General features: G+C 39.4%; 1 protein-coding gene across 1 annotated transcript in view; it reads left to right on the top strand.

Annotated features, from left to right (window-relative positions):
* Positions 1-13367, top strand: part of LOC128743079 (developmental protein eyes absent) — a 56041-nt gene extending 42674 nt beyond the window's left edge. Inside the window, exons 3-7 of the mRNA XM_053839598.1 lie at positions 8046-9327; positions 9420-9615; positions 9729-9843; positions 9913-10157; positions 13186-13367. Of these exons, the coding sequence (XP_053695573.1) occupies positions 8046-9327; positions 9420-9615; positions 9729-9843; positions 9913-10157; positions 13186-13367 (2020 nt within the window). The remainder of the gene's footprint in view (positions 1-8045; positions 9328-9419; positions 9616-9728; positions 9844-9912; positions 10158-13185) is intronic.
* The last annotated feature ends 3400 nt before the right edge of the window (positions 13368-16767 follow it).

The raw sequence follows: 16767 nt of genomic DNA, 5'->3' as shown, positions 1-16767 counted from the left end.
CAATTATAAATGACAAAGCTGTGTATTATAAACGAAACTTTTTTTTTGATAAAGTTTGCAAATGCATACATTTGCCGTTTGATCGTCAATTCCGGTTGATATTTTAGCATAATCAAGTTGAACAAAATGCATGTTTGAACTGAATGTATACCGCCGCGGGCTCGGGGAATCTCGACAGGACATTCGAAACCGATTCCGTCACATTATGTGGGTATAAGCAAAACAAGTGAAAAGATAGCTCATAAGCGATGCCACCGTACGATAATTAATGTCGTTTTAATGCGCTGATGACGAGAGTTTTTAACGACTTGATGGTGATGATGATGGCGGCGGACAGTAGCGTAGAAAGGACTTGACTACTAGAAGGGGAGAGAAAGGTAACGGGGGATGGTGGTATCTGCAAAGGACCGCGATATGAAAAATGTAATAAATTAATTATTTCAGGATTGGAGCTTGAGCTTGCGCGAGTGTCTGCCAGGGAATTCCGTGGAAACGTTCCTACTAAAGGCCCAGACAAACCATCGCTCATAATCTAAAGAGTAGAACAGCCGACGGCAGTCGTCAACTTGTTGTTGATTTTAAATTTATGGGTGCATGATTTATACTTGAGAAGTAATCTAAACATGCTTCGTGTAGGATGGTTTTATGATGTGTGTTTTTTTGTGTATATCACACTCACCAGCGGCTACCGTGTGAGTTTTGGCGAAACTATCAAGTAGAGTGGATGCGCCCGAATAGCGCGGTGTAGGTAGCTGATGTAATTTAATAGTACGCGACTTTGTTTTGAGACGAAGTGTGATTAGGAATGTCGATACATAAGCATAATGTGGGGATATGAGCACATGCGCGTGTTTATTCACCATTGCCATGGACATGTGCCGAGCTAATGAACGGTTAATGTCTTCGCGAATTTGCAGCTTGAACAGATATGCTGGTAATTCAAACTCTAACCCGGCATGCTGTATCGGGTGATGGCAGTGAATCAAATAAAATTCTATGGTACTGGGCATTACGTTTTAATATCAACTTATTCAATAATTCATTGCACTTGAAATTGAGAGAATAAATAGGGGATTACATTAGTTTTACTTTACTTTACTTTCACTTGTCACGCGGCAAAAATTGACAAAAAACTTGGAGCACACAAAAATTGAAAGCACGTTGAAACAGAAGTGGTACAAAAGTAAATCAAATTAAAATAACGCTGGAATAAACCAAAGACAAAACTCGAAAAAAAATTTAAATGTGAAAATAAGCAGCAGGAATAAAGTGAACAATGGACCAAGGACTCAATGTATGAAATAAATGAGCCATACGTTGCTTCGGTTTTTCTCAATGTTTTGTTTTGATTCTGTTTTAATTTTGTCTCAGTGCTTACATTGTTTTATTGTAATTTAAATTTCAAATAAATTTTAAGTGAGGTCTTATTTCGATAAACAGATACAAAGTTGTACGTAATTGAGCTAAATCGTGACAGTAGTAATGTGGAATAGTGTTCCAGACACACCCACATGGTTGGCGTAGGACTACATTAACGGAAAATATTTAGTATTGGGAAACACTATTGACGGCTTTGACCTCTGTGTAGTGCTGTCCAATCCGAATCTGTCTTTTCCGAACGTATTTCGCGCGTCTGCTTCTGTATTCCCGAGCTGCAACCGTCATAACGTGTGGAATACTGGAAAAAGTATTGCCAAACCAATTTCATATTAGTTTTCCAAAAATATTCAAAAACCTTAAAAAAAATTCAATCTTTATCAAAAAAGAGAAATCCACATAATGAAAGGTTGACTTATAAAAACCAATAACAACAACAACAAAATAAAACTTCCTTAAGCATAAGTGTGTCCGCAATAGGGCTGTCGGTATTGAGTGCTTTTGGTGAAAACCGGTATTTCGGTATTGGCGTAGAAAATACCGGTAGTACCGGTAAAAAACCGGTATTGGCAGATTATTCGGAATCTATAGAAATGTCGATGTTTTTCAGTAAATGTCTCTATTTTCAATCTTTAGTTTCAGTATTGTTCCTTATCAAAGTAGAATTTAAGCAGATATAATACGCTTAGTGATTTATTTCCCTGCTAGATTTTATTGCCAGCGCTTCCAACGAAAATTTCTGCTTTCATCGAAGTCTGACAAACGGCTCTAAGTGCATCAGGAATTTTTCTTTCATTTATTAAAATTTATTGTAGGGAAACCCGCTTTTAACAATTTTTAAATGTCCCGGTAATCTAGCTTGCAGCATATTAAATGGCCTGGACTCCTATTGTCTCTTCACTAATTTTCCTGCATCCCCAGAGCAGAACCCTTGGATAACGTAATCTTCTTCATCATCGTTGACAGATATCTTCTCTTCTCTATTATCAATCCCACTATTCGCAGAGCTTGGAAATTTTATCTGCTTGTTTGATCAATGTATCCTCGAAATACTTGAAAAATATTCCAAAGTGTTTCCTGGTAGATCCTTTAATGGCAAGAATGCCCGAAAAGCGGAAACAAATAAATGAAGCTGACTTTCTCTTACCTTCGCTTTATACATGAAGCGATTTGTTTCATTCGATGAACAGAACGTTTTAAGCAAGCTTCAGCTGAAGTTAGTGACTATTTCAAATGACTACGATTGACAGTCAGGCACGATTTGTCGATGTTGAGTAGGTTAATTATAATATGCGCTAAATTGTCGGAAACTTAAATTCAATTCAATTGCATTCTATGTTGCTAGCCTTCTACTGAATATTTGATAGACATTTGATTTGACAAACGAAACTTTAAAATCGGTCGACATTATGAAGTGAAACCCGTTTTATTGAGGCTGATTGAAGCCAGTTTTAAAACGGAGCGGCGTTGCTTCAGTCGAAACTAAAGCTTCATTACTTCATTGTTGAGTAGTGATTTGAAAAATCACTTATAAGTGACGTTGCTGGGCCCTGATCTTGTTGGCTTAATTCGTTATTTGAGAACTTCGAATAATTTGGTTGCTTTTAAATATCAAGTTGTTCAAAAATAAATTGAAACGCGACGTCTAACTACTATGAAACTTTTTTACGGCAAAGATGCTCTACTGTGCCTTAAACGGGTTCAAGAGCTATAATTATTTGACCTACAATTTCACCTTCTTCATTGTTAGTAGTCGTAGAATGTCGTCAGCATTAACACCAAGTTGTTTTTCTATGAGTTTTATAATCTTCCATCAAACTTAGTTCTTCTTCGAATAAGGAGTTTGAAAAAACTAAGATATTAGAAAATACCGGAAATACCGGTTTTTTGCTTTGCCAAAACCGGTATTTCGGTATCCGAAAATTGGTCGGTATTACCGGTTTCGGTACTACCGGTACTACCGGTTAGACAGCCCTAGTCCGCAATGACAGTATTCAGAAAGCATGCTCTTAACTTTCAATACTATTTCGGTATTGATGGTACCACCTCTTTTTAAAAAAGGACTTTGATTCGATTGTAACTAAAACTATCGAGGCATTACATTGTTCTATTCTGCCTACAAATTGCTTTTTAGTACCTTATTCTGCATACTGAGATCGTTGGCGGAGTTCTAAGTTCCGGGAGAACAACTTGTAGACTTATCATCTGCTTGTGGACTTTATGGCGGCTTACGATTCAATCAAACGAAATGAGCTGAGACTAGATTTCTACGACTTTCCGTCGAAACTAGTTAAGTTGATTCATGCGACGATGGATGGATCAAAATCATGCGTTAGAATAGCGCGTGAGACCTCAATCGCTTTCGTTACGTTGGATGGACTAAAGTAAGGGGATGCACGCTCTAACCTGCTATTCAACATCGCCTTGGAAAGTGCAATACGAAGAGCAAACGTGGAAAGGAATGCAACTATCATCACGAAATCTCACATGCTTCTTCTTGTTTCTTGACGGATGACGTCGATATCATCTGTAGAGCAGTGAAAGAGGCCTTTAGGCCTTTTAAAAGGGAAGCAAAGAGGTTGGGACTTACCATTGACACCACTAAAACAAAATACATGGTTACTAGCTGCGATCGTGGGATTCTATCGTGGCATCGTGGGAGTTTAAAATACACTGAATGCTACACAAAGAGTAATCTTTGTGCACTATCAGGTGTGAACTACAAGTGTACCGTAAATACTCTACTTTTTTTTGTTAGATTATAGTCACTTTAACAGCTTGGGTCATTCGTGACTTCTGCGGGATTGGAATTTGAACCCGGGTCCTTGGCGTGAGAGGCGTGAACTGACCCCCAATACTCTACTTAGTTCAGTTTTCAGTGCTGGTGTCCCTGAATGAACAGTACTGAAGGATCATAATTCGTTCGGCTTAGAATCGATAGTAAAGTACATAAGTAAGGTACCACTTCCATGCACGTATCCCCTTCGAATTGTACCTTCCAATGCAATGTTGATCAGTTTTCTATCAGCCCAACCAGTTTTATTGGGAAAACCATGTTTGTTTAACTAAATCGTACGCCGCCTTGATGTTTATAAACAAATGGTGAGTCTGCTAGTTGAATTCCTGGAATTTCTCTAGGTCGCAAGGTCACAAGGTGGGGGGCTCCGTAGCCGCTCGGTTACCTAGTCTGCTTTGACAAGCGTGTGGTCGTGGGTTCGACGTCAAGTGACCTTAGCATGGGTTAATTCTCAGGCCCCTCATTACCCTTCCATCATACTGAATTCTATATAACCCCTATAAGACACTGTTTTCAGTGCAAATAGTCAATTTGAAAGGAAATTACCCAAGAAACTCGAAAAAAATATTATTTTTTTGTAGAACGGGAAGATCTTGTCATTTTTTTCTGTAGACGAGGAAGTTAAATTCGCAAGTGCATAAATTTGCCGTTGCGGACCTGGGAAGTAAAATCATGCGTACATGTGATTGGTTGATTCATTAATTCTTGACAGTTTTTGATATTTATGCTTATTTCAATAGTGATTTGATAAATTTCTGTTATATTAGCTATGTCAATGCATAGAAAAATTGCTTATTAATTGAAGCAAATATCTTCAAAATGGATTATAAAATGACTGAGTTAAATGTGCAAAACATAACCACTTTTCGTTGCGTGTCCATTTCTCGTATTTCTAAAATGAACCCCAATACAGAAAACAAAAATGTAGTTCTACGTTAAAATGGAATTGAGCTAGAGCGATTGAAAAGGCTTGAATCATTTATCTAATCGCCAATAAATAATTATATTCAACGGAAAAAACTCGAAACCAATTCAAATCACTTGTGGTGCCCCTCAAGGCTCTCATTTTAGACCTATACACGTTCTATAGATTGATGATATAAGGTGTCAAAGGTCTACTAGACTAAATGTAACAAGGTGTAATTTACAGAAAAAGAACAACACCAACAATTTCGATTGCATTAGGAAATCAAACTGTAGAAATATGTGTTGGGAATATAGGCATTATCTTAGATTCGAAACTAACTTTCGTCGTCCATTAGTATAATGCAATAATGTACTAAGCAAACGACATGCTAGCTTTTATCACGTTTTTCTGTTATAAAGTTCATGACCCGTATACTATCAACAGACTATATTTTACCCATATGAGGCCAATAATAGAAAAGTGCATTATGGTATGGTCACCATTTTCAATCAGAATGAAATTGGTTCAAAAACAATCTCTTTTATTATGTATTATCTACGAATGGCCGAAATTACAAATGGCATAATACAGCTCGCACTCGATTATCCGGGTGAAAAAAAAATATTTTTTTTTTATAATGTTAAAGACGTTTTGAACGTGAACACATTTCAAAAAACCTATTTACAAAAATTTTTTTTCACCCGGATAATCGAATCCGACCTGTATACCTAATGGTCGAATCACGAATGGCCGAATAACAAATAGCCGAATCACAAAAGGCCGTACATCATACTTGGCCGAAAATATTCACGATCTTCAACCTGCAAAAATGTGGAGTACAGGCTGTCCTTACACGCAGTCGCTCGTTCGGACTTAACTAAGGGATAATCCTTACTAGTCAGTAAACCTAGGAAAATGCCTGTACCTAAATAGAAGTGATTTCTGCAGGGGGCTGCCGCCCCGCAGTGGCCGACGCTTCCGACGGCGGATCACTGGTGCACTCTCGCGACATACGGCCGTTTCTCCCTGAATCATCTAAGACACATTTGCTACTAACACGGTAAATAGGTCTCACACCTTATAATGAACGAAGTTCATTTGCTCTTAGGGGAACAAAGAACTATTAATCATCTACACTCTATAGTAAATAGTTGTGTTGCTTGTTTTGTTTTTTGTTTGATTAAAGTTATTTGTTAACTACTTGCCAATTCATGTTTTTATTGAATAGTTATTTGGGCATTCCGAAAAAATTCGACCTCTCGTGATTCGGCCTTTCGTCGGAAGCGCCGGCCACTGCGGGGTGCAGCCCTTCCGCAGAAACTACTACTATTTAGGTGCATGCATTTTCCTAGGTTTACTGGCTAGTAGGGATTATCCCTTAGTTAAGTCCGAACGAGCGGCAACGAGTAAAGACAGCATATACCCAACATTTGTGCAGACTGAAGGCCGTGATTATTTTCGGCCGAATATGACGTTCGGACATTGTGATTCGGCCATTTTTATACTAATTTATTTTGTAATTTATTTTGTGACATTTACTTTTTTTTCTAATTTATTACTTAAATAGTAAAATAGTATAAGTAGGTACAGATAATAATGTAGTGCAATTTACAATATAGCAAAACAAGTAGCTTTTGTATGATCATTTTCTCACATCTTAATTGCTACAATGAACCTACGGCAACCTATTCGAAAAGAAAAGTAATTTAGTTTTCACAGAACGGAACGGGAAATCTAAATATTTACATGTGGCTATAATTTCTAAACCAACTAAATCGAAAGATGCTCCATTGGAAGCGAGTTACCTCCATTGAGCCAATTGGCAGCCAGCAATCAGACAAGGATCAGTCATCAAAATATGCGAGTTCTCTTCTTCGCCGCGGCTCTGATGGTGTTATGTCTCGAGGTGTCGTCTTCGTTTGGGTTTCATCTTTGCGGTGTGTTGCTTTTTCGCGTTCGTGTGAAATTGGAGGCGTGTTTTCTCACGCCTGTTCGGTCATAAATAATTCAACCGAACTTCACACATCTGAATCTTCTTTATATATAAGTTGGTACTATATAACAACCTCCCCTCCGTTTCCCATACATCTTTAAACAGAGTTTAAGTCGGAACTGGAGAGGAAGGTGAATATATACCTATTTAAATTAATTGTGAGGAGAGTGCAGAACGATCATAACCAATTGGCAGCATTATCCATTTCATGGGTGCGACTGCTGTATTAATAATTCTGTTTCCTGGCATTTAAATTGCTCTTGTCACGAGGAAGTCGTAAACGTACAGTATGCATTTATTTTATTCCGTCGATAGCACAAAATGTAACTGAAATTAATCGTCATTGATCAATTATCAACCTGTACAAATGTTTTGATCATTGTGCCATAGGCTACCGCGTATTGGTAACCTCCACCCGCAGGTTAACAAGCTCGGATCATCTTTCGTACGTAGGCCGTACGTTTTGCAGCCAGACTGTCTGGTTTCGGATTGCTGTTAGCTTCTTCCTCTCTCACATACCATCGTTCGAATAGGAAAACTAAAAACAACGTTTAAATCATAGCACAGGATAGCATTTGTTGTAATGTTTTCTTTAAAAAATGACAAATATTCGAAGGACGATTCTTAAGACGATAGGAAAAAAGTGTGAAATTACAATAAAATTAATGTGTTTGCGGCTTGAAGTCACACCCCGTTTACACTGTGCCGCAGCTAGTTCATTTAAAATGAAAACAATTCAGTTTTCTGTAAATCGAAGCCATAAATCATACACGTTTGACACAACGCGGTTCCATGATTCATAACAATAATTTGGTTCGGCTTTTCCCGTTAGGCTATGATTTATACGCTTGAGTCATGAATAATGAGGTAACTTGACTCTCACCAAGTAATGAATTGGATTAAAAGTTTTTCTACTACTTTAGTGAGTGTTTTCGTTTTTTAACTCCAGCCTTTGTTTTCTTTTTCAACAGAAACTACAACTCCACGTCAGTATCAAGTCTGAGCTCGAGTACCACGGCAGACAGCTGCTTGCCACCGGGTAGTTCCACGCTTCATTATCCAACTGCTTCACACACGACAGGATCCTACCCGTTGCTGAATAATAACTATCGGCCGCTTGGAGGTTCTTCCAGCATTCCCAGTGCGGCACACAACGGATTTAGTTTACCGTACGCTACCGCCGTCAGCCACGGTTCCTCGTCTGGAGGCAGCGTGGCATCTAGGTTGAACGGTGGCGTAACATCAACTATTACCTCTGGCAGTAGCAGTAGTGGTGGAACTGCAGCAAGCTCTTTGGATGGAATATCGTCGTCTAGCGGAGTTACCAGCACTGGCATTAGCTTAAGTGGCGCTAGTGCATCAGCTGCAACACTGGGTCCGTCCGAGCTGGGGATGTCTCACTGGCTGACCGACGGGACAGTCAAATCTGAAATTCGTAGCCCCGGATTAGACGCATCTATATCGTCTGGAAATCTTCCTGTCGGTGCAACCCATCTGGATAGTTCACTATTCTGCGCGAATCCCAACAATCTGGACGCCCTTCAAAGCACCGCCAACTCGTACGACAAATCTGAGTACTACTCCTACACGTACAACATGCAGCAATACGCACCTTTTACGTATTCGTCCTACGGTTCACCGTACCAGGCACGAACGTCGTCGAAAATACCTTCACCAAATACATATCTTCCGTCCAGCTACGCGGCCGCAGCCGCCAACAATAATTCGGCACAAATCTATTCGTCCTATGGTTACAACAATTTCGCTCAGTTTGGAACAAGCCAGCAGGACTACTACAACTACAACGATCCGACGTATTCACCATACTACCAGACTGCAACTTATCCGCCGTACGTTAGCTCACCGGGTTCCAGCGGGAGTCAGAGCTTCCATGTGGCAGCAGGTCTATCAGCGGAAAGTCCTTCCGAGGTACATTCGGCCGCTACACCCACCATGCTAGCTCATTCTCATTCACCGCAATCCCCGCTGTCTATTTCGCCCACCATTCAGGCCGGTTCGACAGCCGCCGTAGCCGCTGCAGCCGCGGCCGCAGCAGCCAAAACCACCCCTACCGGCAAGCCGGGCAGGGCACGTGGACGTCGGCACGCGAACCCTAGCCCGACGAGAAGTTCCACCTCCGAACCGGGCGTGACGGAGAAAACACCGGAGCGAATTTTCGTCTGGGATCTGGACGAAACAATCATCATCTTCCACTCCCTGCTAACGGGAACGTATGCGGCCAAGTACAACAAGGTGAGTGCGTCAGTCGTTAGAGACTTGTCACATTTTGTTACACAGTAATTGTTACGGAATCATTAATTGTGTGTAATTTAATATTCTCACAGAGCCGAGACCATCACATTCAATTGGGCTTTCGAATGGAGGAGCTCATCTTTAATTTGGCAGATGCGTTCTTCTTCTTCAACGATGTGGAAGAGTGCGACCAGGTACATATCGACGACGTGTCCTCCGACGACAATGGGCAGGATCTGAGCAATTACAACTTTTCTGCCGATGGCTTCCACACCGGAACGGCCCAAGGTAAACATCCACATCGGAGCCGGCAGGAATCCTAAGCAAACAATATGCTGCGGTGCCCTTTATTTGCGATACAATTTCTCATTCTCTTTGTTTTCTTTGTTTTCGTGCTGCAGGAGCTCCACCTAATATTTGCCTTCCTAATGGCGTTCGCGGAGGCGTCGACTGGATGCGAAAGCTGGCATTTCGCTATCGGAAAATTAAGGACACCTACAACACCTACCGAAATAAGTATGATTTATGACTGCACTAAAAATACGCCGTACATTGTTTCCTAATAGGATTTGCGTTTAATTTTAGTGTGGGCGGTTTGCTGGGACCCCAGAAGCGAGAGCACTGGCTGCAGGTACGGTCGGACATTGACTTCGAGACGGACAGCTGGCATAGCCTAACGTTGAAGTGTTTGAACATGATCGCCCAGAGGGAGAACTGCGTTAATGTACTGGTGACGACGACGCAGCTGGTTCCGGCGTTGGCCAAAGTTCTGCTTTACGGTTTGGGGCAGATCTTTCCCATAGAGAATATTTATAGTGCAAATAAAATAGGTGAGTGCATGGAATGGATGTGAAATACGATATGACTGGACGAGAATTTCACTGCTATTCTATATTTCGAACAAATTGGTATTTCGAAAGTTTTTTCGAAGAATATTTACGCCAGCAAAATCAAATGGGCTCAATTTGGACTAATTTTAACTTGAAATTTTTCTTAAAATCGAACCTGTACATAAAATTGCACACGAAGTTTTACTTGATATTAGAAATGACATTCTTCGTTCAATTCTCTTATACCAGTCCAGTCCGGATTTCTAACTTTTTGTTCCATTTCCATTTTTCTACCTTTCTGTACCGTTTCCTTGGTTTTATTCTCATGTTCCTTCCGTTTTTCTTAGTTTTCTTTTTTTTCTGTTCCATATTTTCTGTTTCATTGTTCCGGTTTTTTCTTTTCCTATCCCACTTTTTCTTATTTTGAGTACTGTATTTCCTTATATTTTCCATCTGTTTTTTTGTTATTTTCTTTTCTGTTTTCCGTCTTTTCTTTTCTCTTTTTCCCTTTTTTCGTTTTCAGGTTTCATATTTTTATTTTCTTTCCTTATCATTTTTCGTCTTCGTTTTTTGCTCTTTTCGACACCCCGTATTACTGTCGTTTTTGTCACGTTTATTCTGTTTCTGACTCGTTTTTTCCTTTCCCTCTTTTATCTTCAGTTTTTCTTCCTTTACTCTTCCGTTTTACCTTTTCATTTAATTCGTTTTTTCCTGCTTTCCGGTAATTTTTCTGTCTCATTTTCTCGTTTTATGTCCCATCTTTCTTCTTTTACATCCCATTTAACTTTTTTTCCCATTTTTATGATTTTCTTCATCAGTTTTCTTTTTTATCTCTCGCTACTTTTCTTTTTCTTTTTGGTTTCTCTTGTTGTTAATTTACCTTTCTTGTGTCGTTTTCCTTCTTTTCTTTGTTTTCCCTTTTTTCTGCCCGTTTATTTCTTTTTTTTTGTTCCGTTTTTCGAGTTTGTTCTGAGTCCAGATATTCCTCTGCTCCGATTTTTATCTTTTGTCTTCCATTTTGCCTAGTTTTTCCTGTTTCCTTTTTCGTGTTTTGTCCCGCTTCAATTTTTTTAATCTTTTTTCGGTCTCGATTTTTAGTTTTTCTCGTTTTTCGATTCCATGTCAAGCCCATTTTTTGTATTCGTCAGTTCCGTTCTTCCTCTCATTTCGTTCTTTTCTGTAATATTTTGTGATTCTTTTCAGTCTTATCCCTTTTGTCTTCTTTTTTAATTTTTTTCTTTCCATTCTTTGCCCCGTTTCTCTGTTCCGTATTTTCCTCTTTCCATTTCCTTTTATTTTGTTCCAGTTTTTTCCCTATTCTTTCTCGTTTGCTTCATTTTCTTCATTATTTTTTTTCTCCTCTTATTTTTGTTCCTTTCCTCATCTTTTTCTGTCCAGTCTCCTCGTTTTTTGCTTCGTTTTACCTATTTTTCTATCTCCGTTTCTTCTATTTCTATGTCCCGCCATTTTTCTTTCCATTATGTCACATTTTTTCTTTAAGTTTTCTTTTTTTCATGCCAGTTTTTATTCTTTTTCTTTCTCTCGCGTTTTTCCTTTTTTTCTATCCCGTTTTTGTGACGTTTTTCTTCGTGCTCTTTTTCGTCTTTTATCCAACTGTCTCTATTTCCTTTTTTGCATCTTTTTCTGCAGAGCCGCAGCAGACGAACTAACTGTAGATCCATCGGTAAATTTGATAAGAAAATTTACTAACATTTTCATAAGAAACTAAATTGACCTGACGTTTTATACCTCCAGACGTACTTCCTAAACGGGCGCTCTCGAGCTTGTAGGTGACAAGCATAAACTTCGCTTTAGACGTATTTATCTTCAATCCAATCCTCTTTGCTCCTGGTTTGAGTCTGGTATACTGACCTTTACCGCCTTAAACATTCGGCAAAGCAAGTAAACTGATTGGATTTACTAAAAATTTCACCATGTTGAGCGCCGCTCACCTAATGAAATCCGGTAACGCAATCTTGAAGAGCAGGTAGAAGTTATTACAAACTTGTCGATGTCCACTACGTGATTCGAATGGAACCAACAGTTTGTTCGAAATTCTCACACAGCACTGAATCGCATCCATCGTAGCCATGATAAATCTGAATCCCCAGAAAGCTGTTATCGTTCGCAATTTTCAATAGCTCTGGTCGGACCTTCCATGAAGCTAAGAAGAGAAATAGCTTGGGAATGCGATTTGTAGGCAGAAATTCAGTTAAGTGATCACTTGTAACTCCCTACAATCCTTCGTGGTGACTTGCTTGTGGATAGGGTAGTTGATTCCTAGTTCTGAGTTTCCAATTCATAATTTAGCTCCGTTGTCTGTGTTGTTCCGATCCGAAATAATATTTATATCATTTGTTGCTTAATGTTTTAGTTGTTCCAGCTTGTAAGGCCCGCGAACAACTCCATGAGCTTTAGGGGTACCGCCAGAGTGAAAGCGATCTCGGACTATTGTTGGACTATTCTTACATTTCGCACAGTATGGAATGAATGGGATTTGATTCTTGACAGCTATTTTGACAACATTTGGAAGCTATATGAGTTCATTTCACGGGCGGCAAAAAGTTTTTATACTGTTTAACTAGCTTTTTTCGTGATTTTTGGGGAAAATAGGGCAAATAGGGACCACTTCCCGAAGTCTGTGCAGAATGAAACCATCTCCAATCGAGTTCCTAAATTTTTTTACATAGGAATAGGCATCTTGTAAGATTCCAAACCAGCGGCTTCTAATTCTTGGGATTACGAGCTCGTTTTTGCCAATTGTGCACCGGGTTGCTAAAATAGCCGTTTTTGGAATTTGAATTTCCTTAGTTCGATAGACTTCATTAATAGAATGATGGTGTATGATCCTAGTCAGTTTTAACATTCCTTCTCTCAGCCTATACCCTAGAGTAGTTTGACCTCGAAAAAACTCGTATCTCTCGACAAAATGCTGGATTATACTAAATAATAATTGTTCTCATTCTAGTTATAACCATTAAATAAAATTTCTCATAATAACATTGGCTATCCTGCTTTCCTACATTAGGTAAGGAATCCTGCTTCGAACGAATCGTGACCCGGTTCGGTCGCAAGAGCACGTACGTCGTGGTTGGTGATGGTCAGGACGAGGAAAGCGCTGCCAAAAATCTCAACTTTCCATTCTGGCGGATATCCAGCCACAGCGACATCCGATCACTGCATACAGCCTTGGAAATGGGATTCTTATGAAGACGCTAAGTACAGTCAAGCCACCACCACAACCACCACCGGTTGTCGTCGTTTCGTTATCACCGGTGTCGTCGTGTCGAGGTTCCTCCGCGGTGGAGCTCCCCGGTTGCCCAAATGCTGGCCACCGTCATCCTGCTGTGAATGCGTAGAGAGATAGTAAAGATCTAGTGAAATTGAAAAAAATCTAGGTTTATCGATGAGAGAAGGATAAGCACCGAAAGACATTTGTTCCATTTATTAAATGTAGCGTCTAAGTCTCAAAATATGTAAATTCGTAAGCGATTAAACATTGCAAACCGTGTATCAGAAGTAAACCAAAACGACATATTCTCGCAAGATCGCACAGCCAGTTTCATTCGTCTCGCCTAAAACCGATCTAATTTTTCAGAAAATGTACCATAGCTAGAACCTTTTGTAAAGATTACACATTTTCTAATTTTCTAGTGAATAGAAACTGCATTTATCAAATGCTCAAACAATCGTACACTATTTGTTCGTTTCCCAGTGGCATGTAAAGTCTAAGTTGTGCAAAGTAATCAAATGTGAAATATATTGTAAGTATTTTTTGTATTACTATTAACACATTTCCATGAGCACAGCAATTATATTATTGTCGAGTTGTATAAACACCAACAAAAGGGTTCCATCCTTGCGGCATTTGTTTTCGAATATTATGAAAACTAGAGTTTTCGAACTTCTGATGCTGATGTCGTGGGAAGTTTATCATATGGTAAACATATTTCAAAAAGGCAAATATCAACTATTTAGTCAATATCGAAATTTCTATTCGCAGTGATAGAAACGCAACGGTTATTCAATATATCAAATGATCGGTACGACTAGGATGTGAATTTTTCAAACTATTGTGTTATAGACATTAATAAAGCACCTGTAAATAGAATCATGTAAGATTAAAAATCAAATCAAAATACAACTATTAGCTGCTATTATAATGGTTGCAAATTATTTCTTCTGTAAAGAGATATTGGAACAAACAGGTATTTATGAGCCAATAAATAAACAATAAAAGAAGCCACAATATTGAAAAACTGCTTGGTATGTTTCACAGATATGATGACCGTAACGTATATATACCTAGGCTGACCTTGATTACAATGGCTTGTCCTTGATTATCAAGAGTCCCGCATTAATTCTGGCTTTAGTTTTCAGAAGGCCGCATAATCAGCCCATTTTCAAGCATTATGCGGCCTTCTGAAAACTAAAGCCAGAACTATCCCATTTGTATTTGTTATATACTACAGAACCAATTTAGCAAATTATCTATTCATTATACCGTCATCACCGTCACCGTCGTCAGCATAAAGTCGTGCTACTCGTCAAGCTACTCGTCGCCAATTTACCATGCGTTTCAAAAATCGTAAGTCGCTTTCGACCTGGCCGAGCTGTCTTGCACGTTGGGCCCCTCTGTTCCTGGTACCGGTGAGGCTACCGTTTTCATCGTACCGTTTTCATCGCACTGTCGTCCGGCATCCTTACGACGTGTCCGGCCCACAGCAGCCTGCCGTTTTTCGCCAGATGTACGATAGGAAGCAGTGATCTCTTTAATCAGCGCTTGTAGCTCATGATTCATACACCTCCGTCACTCTCCGCTTTCAGTTTGTACTCCGCCAAATATCGTTCGTAGCTCCTTACCCCGAACATGGCAAGGGTGCGTATATCCTTCCTGAGCACCTTCACAGCCTCAAGTCCATAAAGAACCACCGATATAATGAGGGTTTTGTCAAGGTTTTGTACATTATCAGCTTCGTACGGTGGCATATGTTTCTTGGTCCTAGCGTTTTGCGATGGGCAAAGTAAGCCGGATTTCCCACTAGCTACTGGATCCCTTTACTAGTGTTGTTGCCTGCGGTGACAGGCGATCCCTAATACATGGACTCATCTACCACTTCTAGTTCGTCGCCGTTAAAGATCGGCCGTTGGAAGCTCGGGTTTGTTTCCTTTGAGCCTATTCCTACATCAATATATACATGAATACTTGAAGTAATTGTTCTTCGACACATTTTACTTCTAGCCCAATCCTCCTAGACACTGTATTCGATCTGGCGTTGATGCCTCCGCCATCCTGGATTCATCAAGTAAAAATCTGGTCACTTTACGTATAGCCTAGCCATACATGACAATAATTTTGGACGAAAAAGGTGTTCATAGTTTCTCTGTTCGAAAACTACCTACCCACTTATTAGACAAGTTGTAAAACTGACGAATTTACGTTGTTTTTAATGAGGATTAAGGAAATGTCCATTTGTAGAAAGTCCCGTAATAGCCACTTGTATGAAGAACTGGATTGTGAAGTTGACATCACGTTCGTTTTCGGATGTCAATTTATTTGTCTCTGTAACGATTTTTTATAATTAATAGGTAATTAAAACAATGATTAAAATTGAGAATCCATCATCTAGAGCTATCATCCAGAGCAGAGTAATTTATTCTTATTTGATGCTTTTTATTTTCTGTTGATTAAATTAACGAATTTTGAGTAGTTTCAACCTAGCTTTAACTAAATTCGACCTATTTACAGGTAGAATCATTTAAGAGTGTAGCATTAGATGCCGTTCAAATAGATCATTACACGGGAGCTCCTAACCACACTTTTTTGACAACACTTGGTGGTTTGTTTACATGGTGTTTAAGTTTGAATTGAGTTTTCTATCTTTGTCCGGCAGATAATGATAAAAAATTATAGTTTTTATTTAAGAGAAAGCACCTTACATGCATTTTAAAGCACTTGATGCAGTAATCCTTCACGAAATTTCAAATCGAAACCACTGGATGTGACAAAAAACATGTAAACAAACCACCAAGTGGTGTCATTTGACGGCAAAATGACGTCATCGCAAAATGATCTATGAAGTAATTTGCGGTTTCGTCACCAACGAGAATGACATTTGCTGAGGATCGCTTATGTAGGAGTGAGAGGGGAGCAAAGAGTGGAGGAGGGGATCCGGGAGTTTGGAATTTGATGTTGTTGATATTACTCCTACCGCAAACATCCTCAGCGAGGGCCTCAGCTAATGTCAAAAAATCTTTATATGTGTGCGTGGTGGAATACTTCATATTACATAACGCAAACACTCCATCGGCAGACAACCATCAGCCAGATGTAACTAGAAATTCGCGTTGACGGCATTAAACGATCTCTTGCACTCTCATAAAAATAATATAAAAATATCCGTATGTACGTGTGGGTGAAAATCTGCCAAAATGTTTCGATCTCTTGCGCACTTTAAGAAATTCCTATTTCGCTTCACCCCTACAGTAAACTTTTGGAGGTGGCAGTAGCTTACGTTCGTCAACGCGAATTCGCGTTGACGGCATTAAACGATCTCTTGCACATTTATAGAAATGCCCGTCTCTGTACGTGTAGGTGTAGCTTACGTTC

Source organism: Sabethes cyaneus, chromosome 3 (assembly GCF_943734655.1).
Source record: "Sabethes cyaneus chromosome 3, idSabCyanKW18_F2, whole genome shotgun sequence".
Taxonomy (NCBI): Eukaryota; Metazoa; Arthropoda; class Insecta; order Diptera; family Culicidae; genus Sabethes; species Sabethes cyaneus.
Note: the sequence above shows the minus strand (reverse complement) of the source record. Positions and strands in the feature narration are given on the sequence as shown.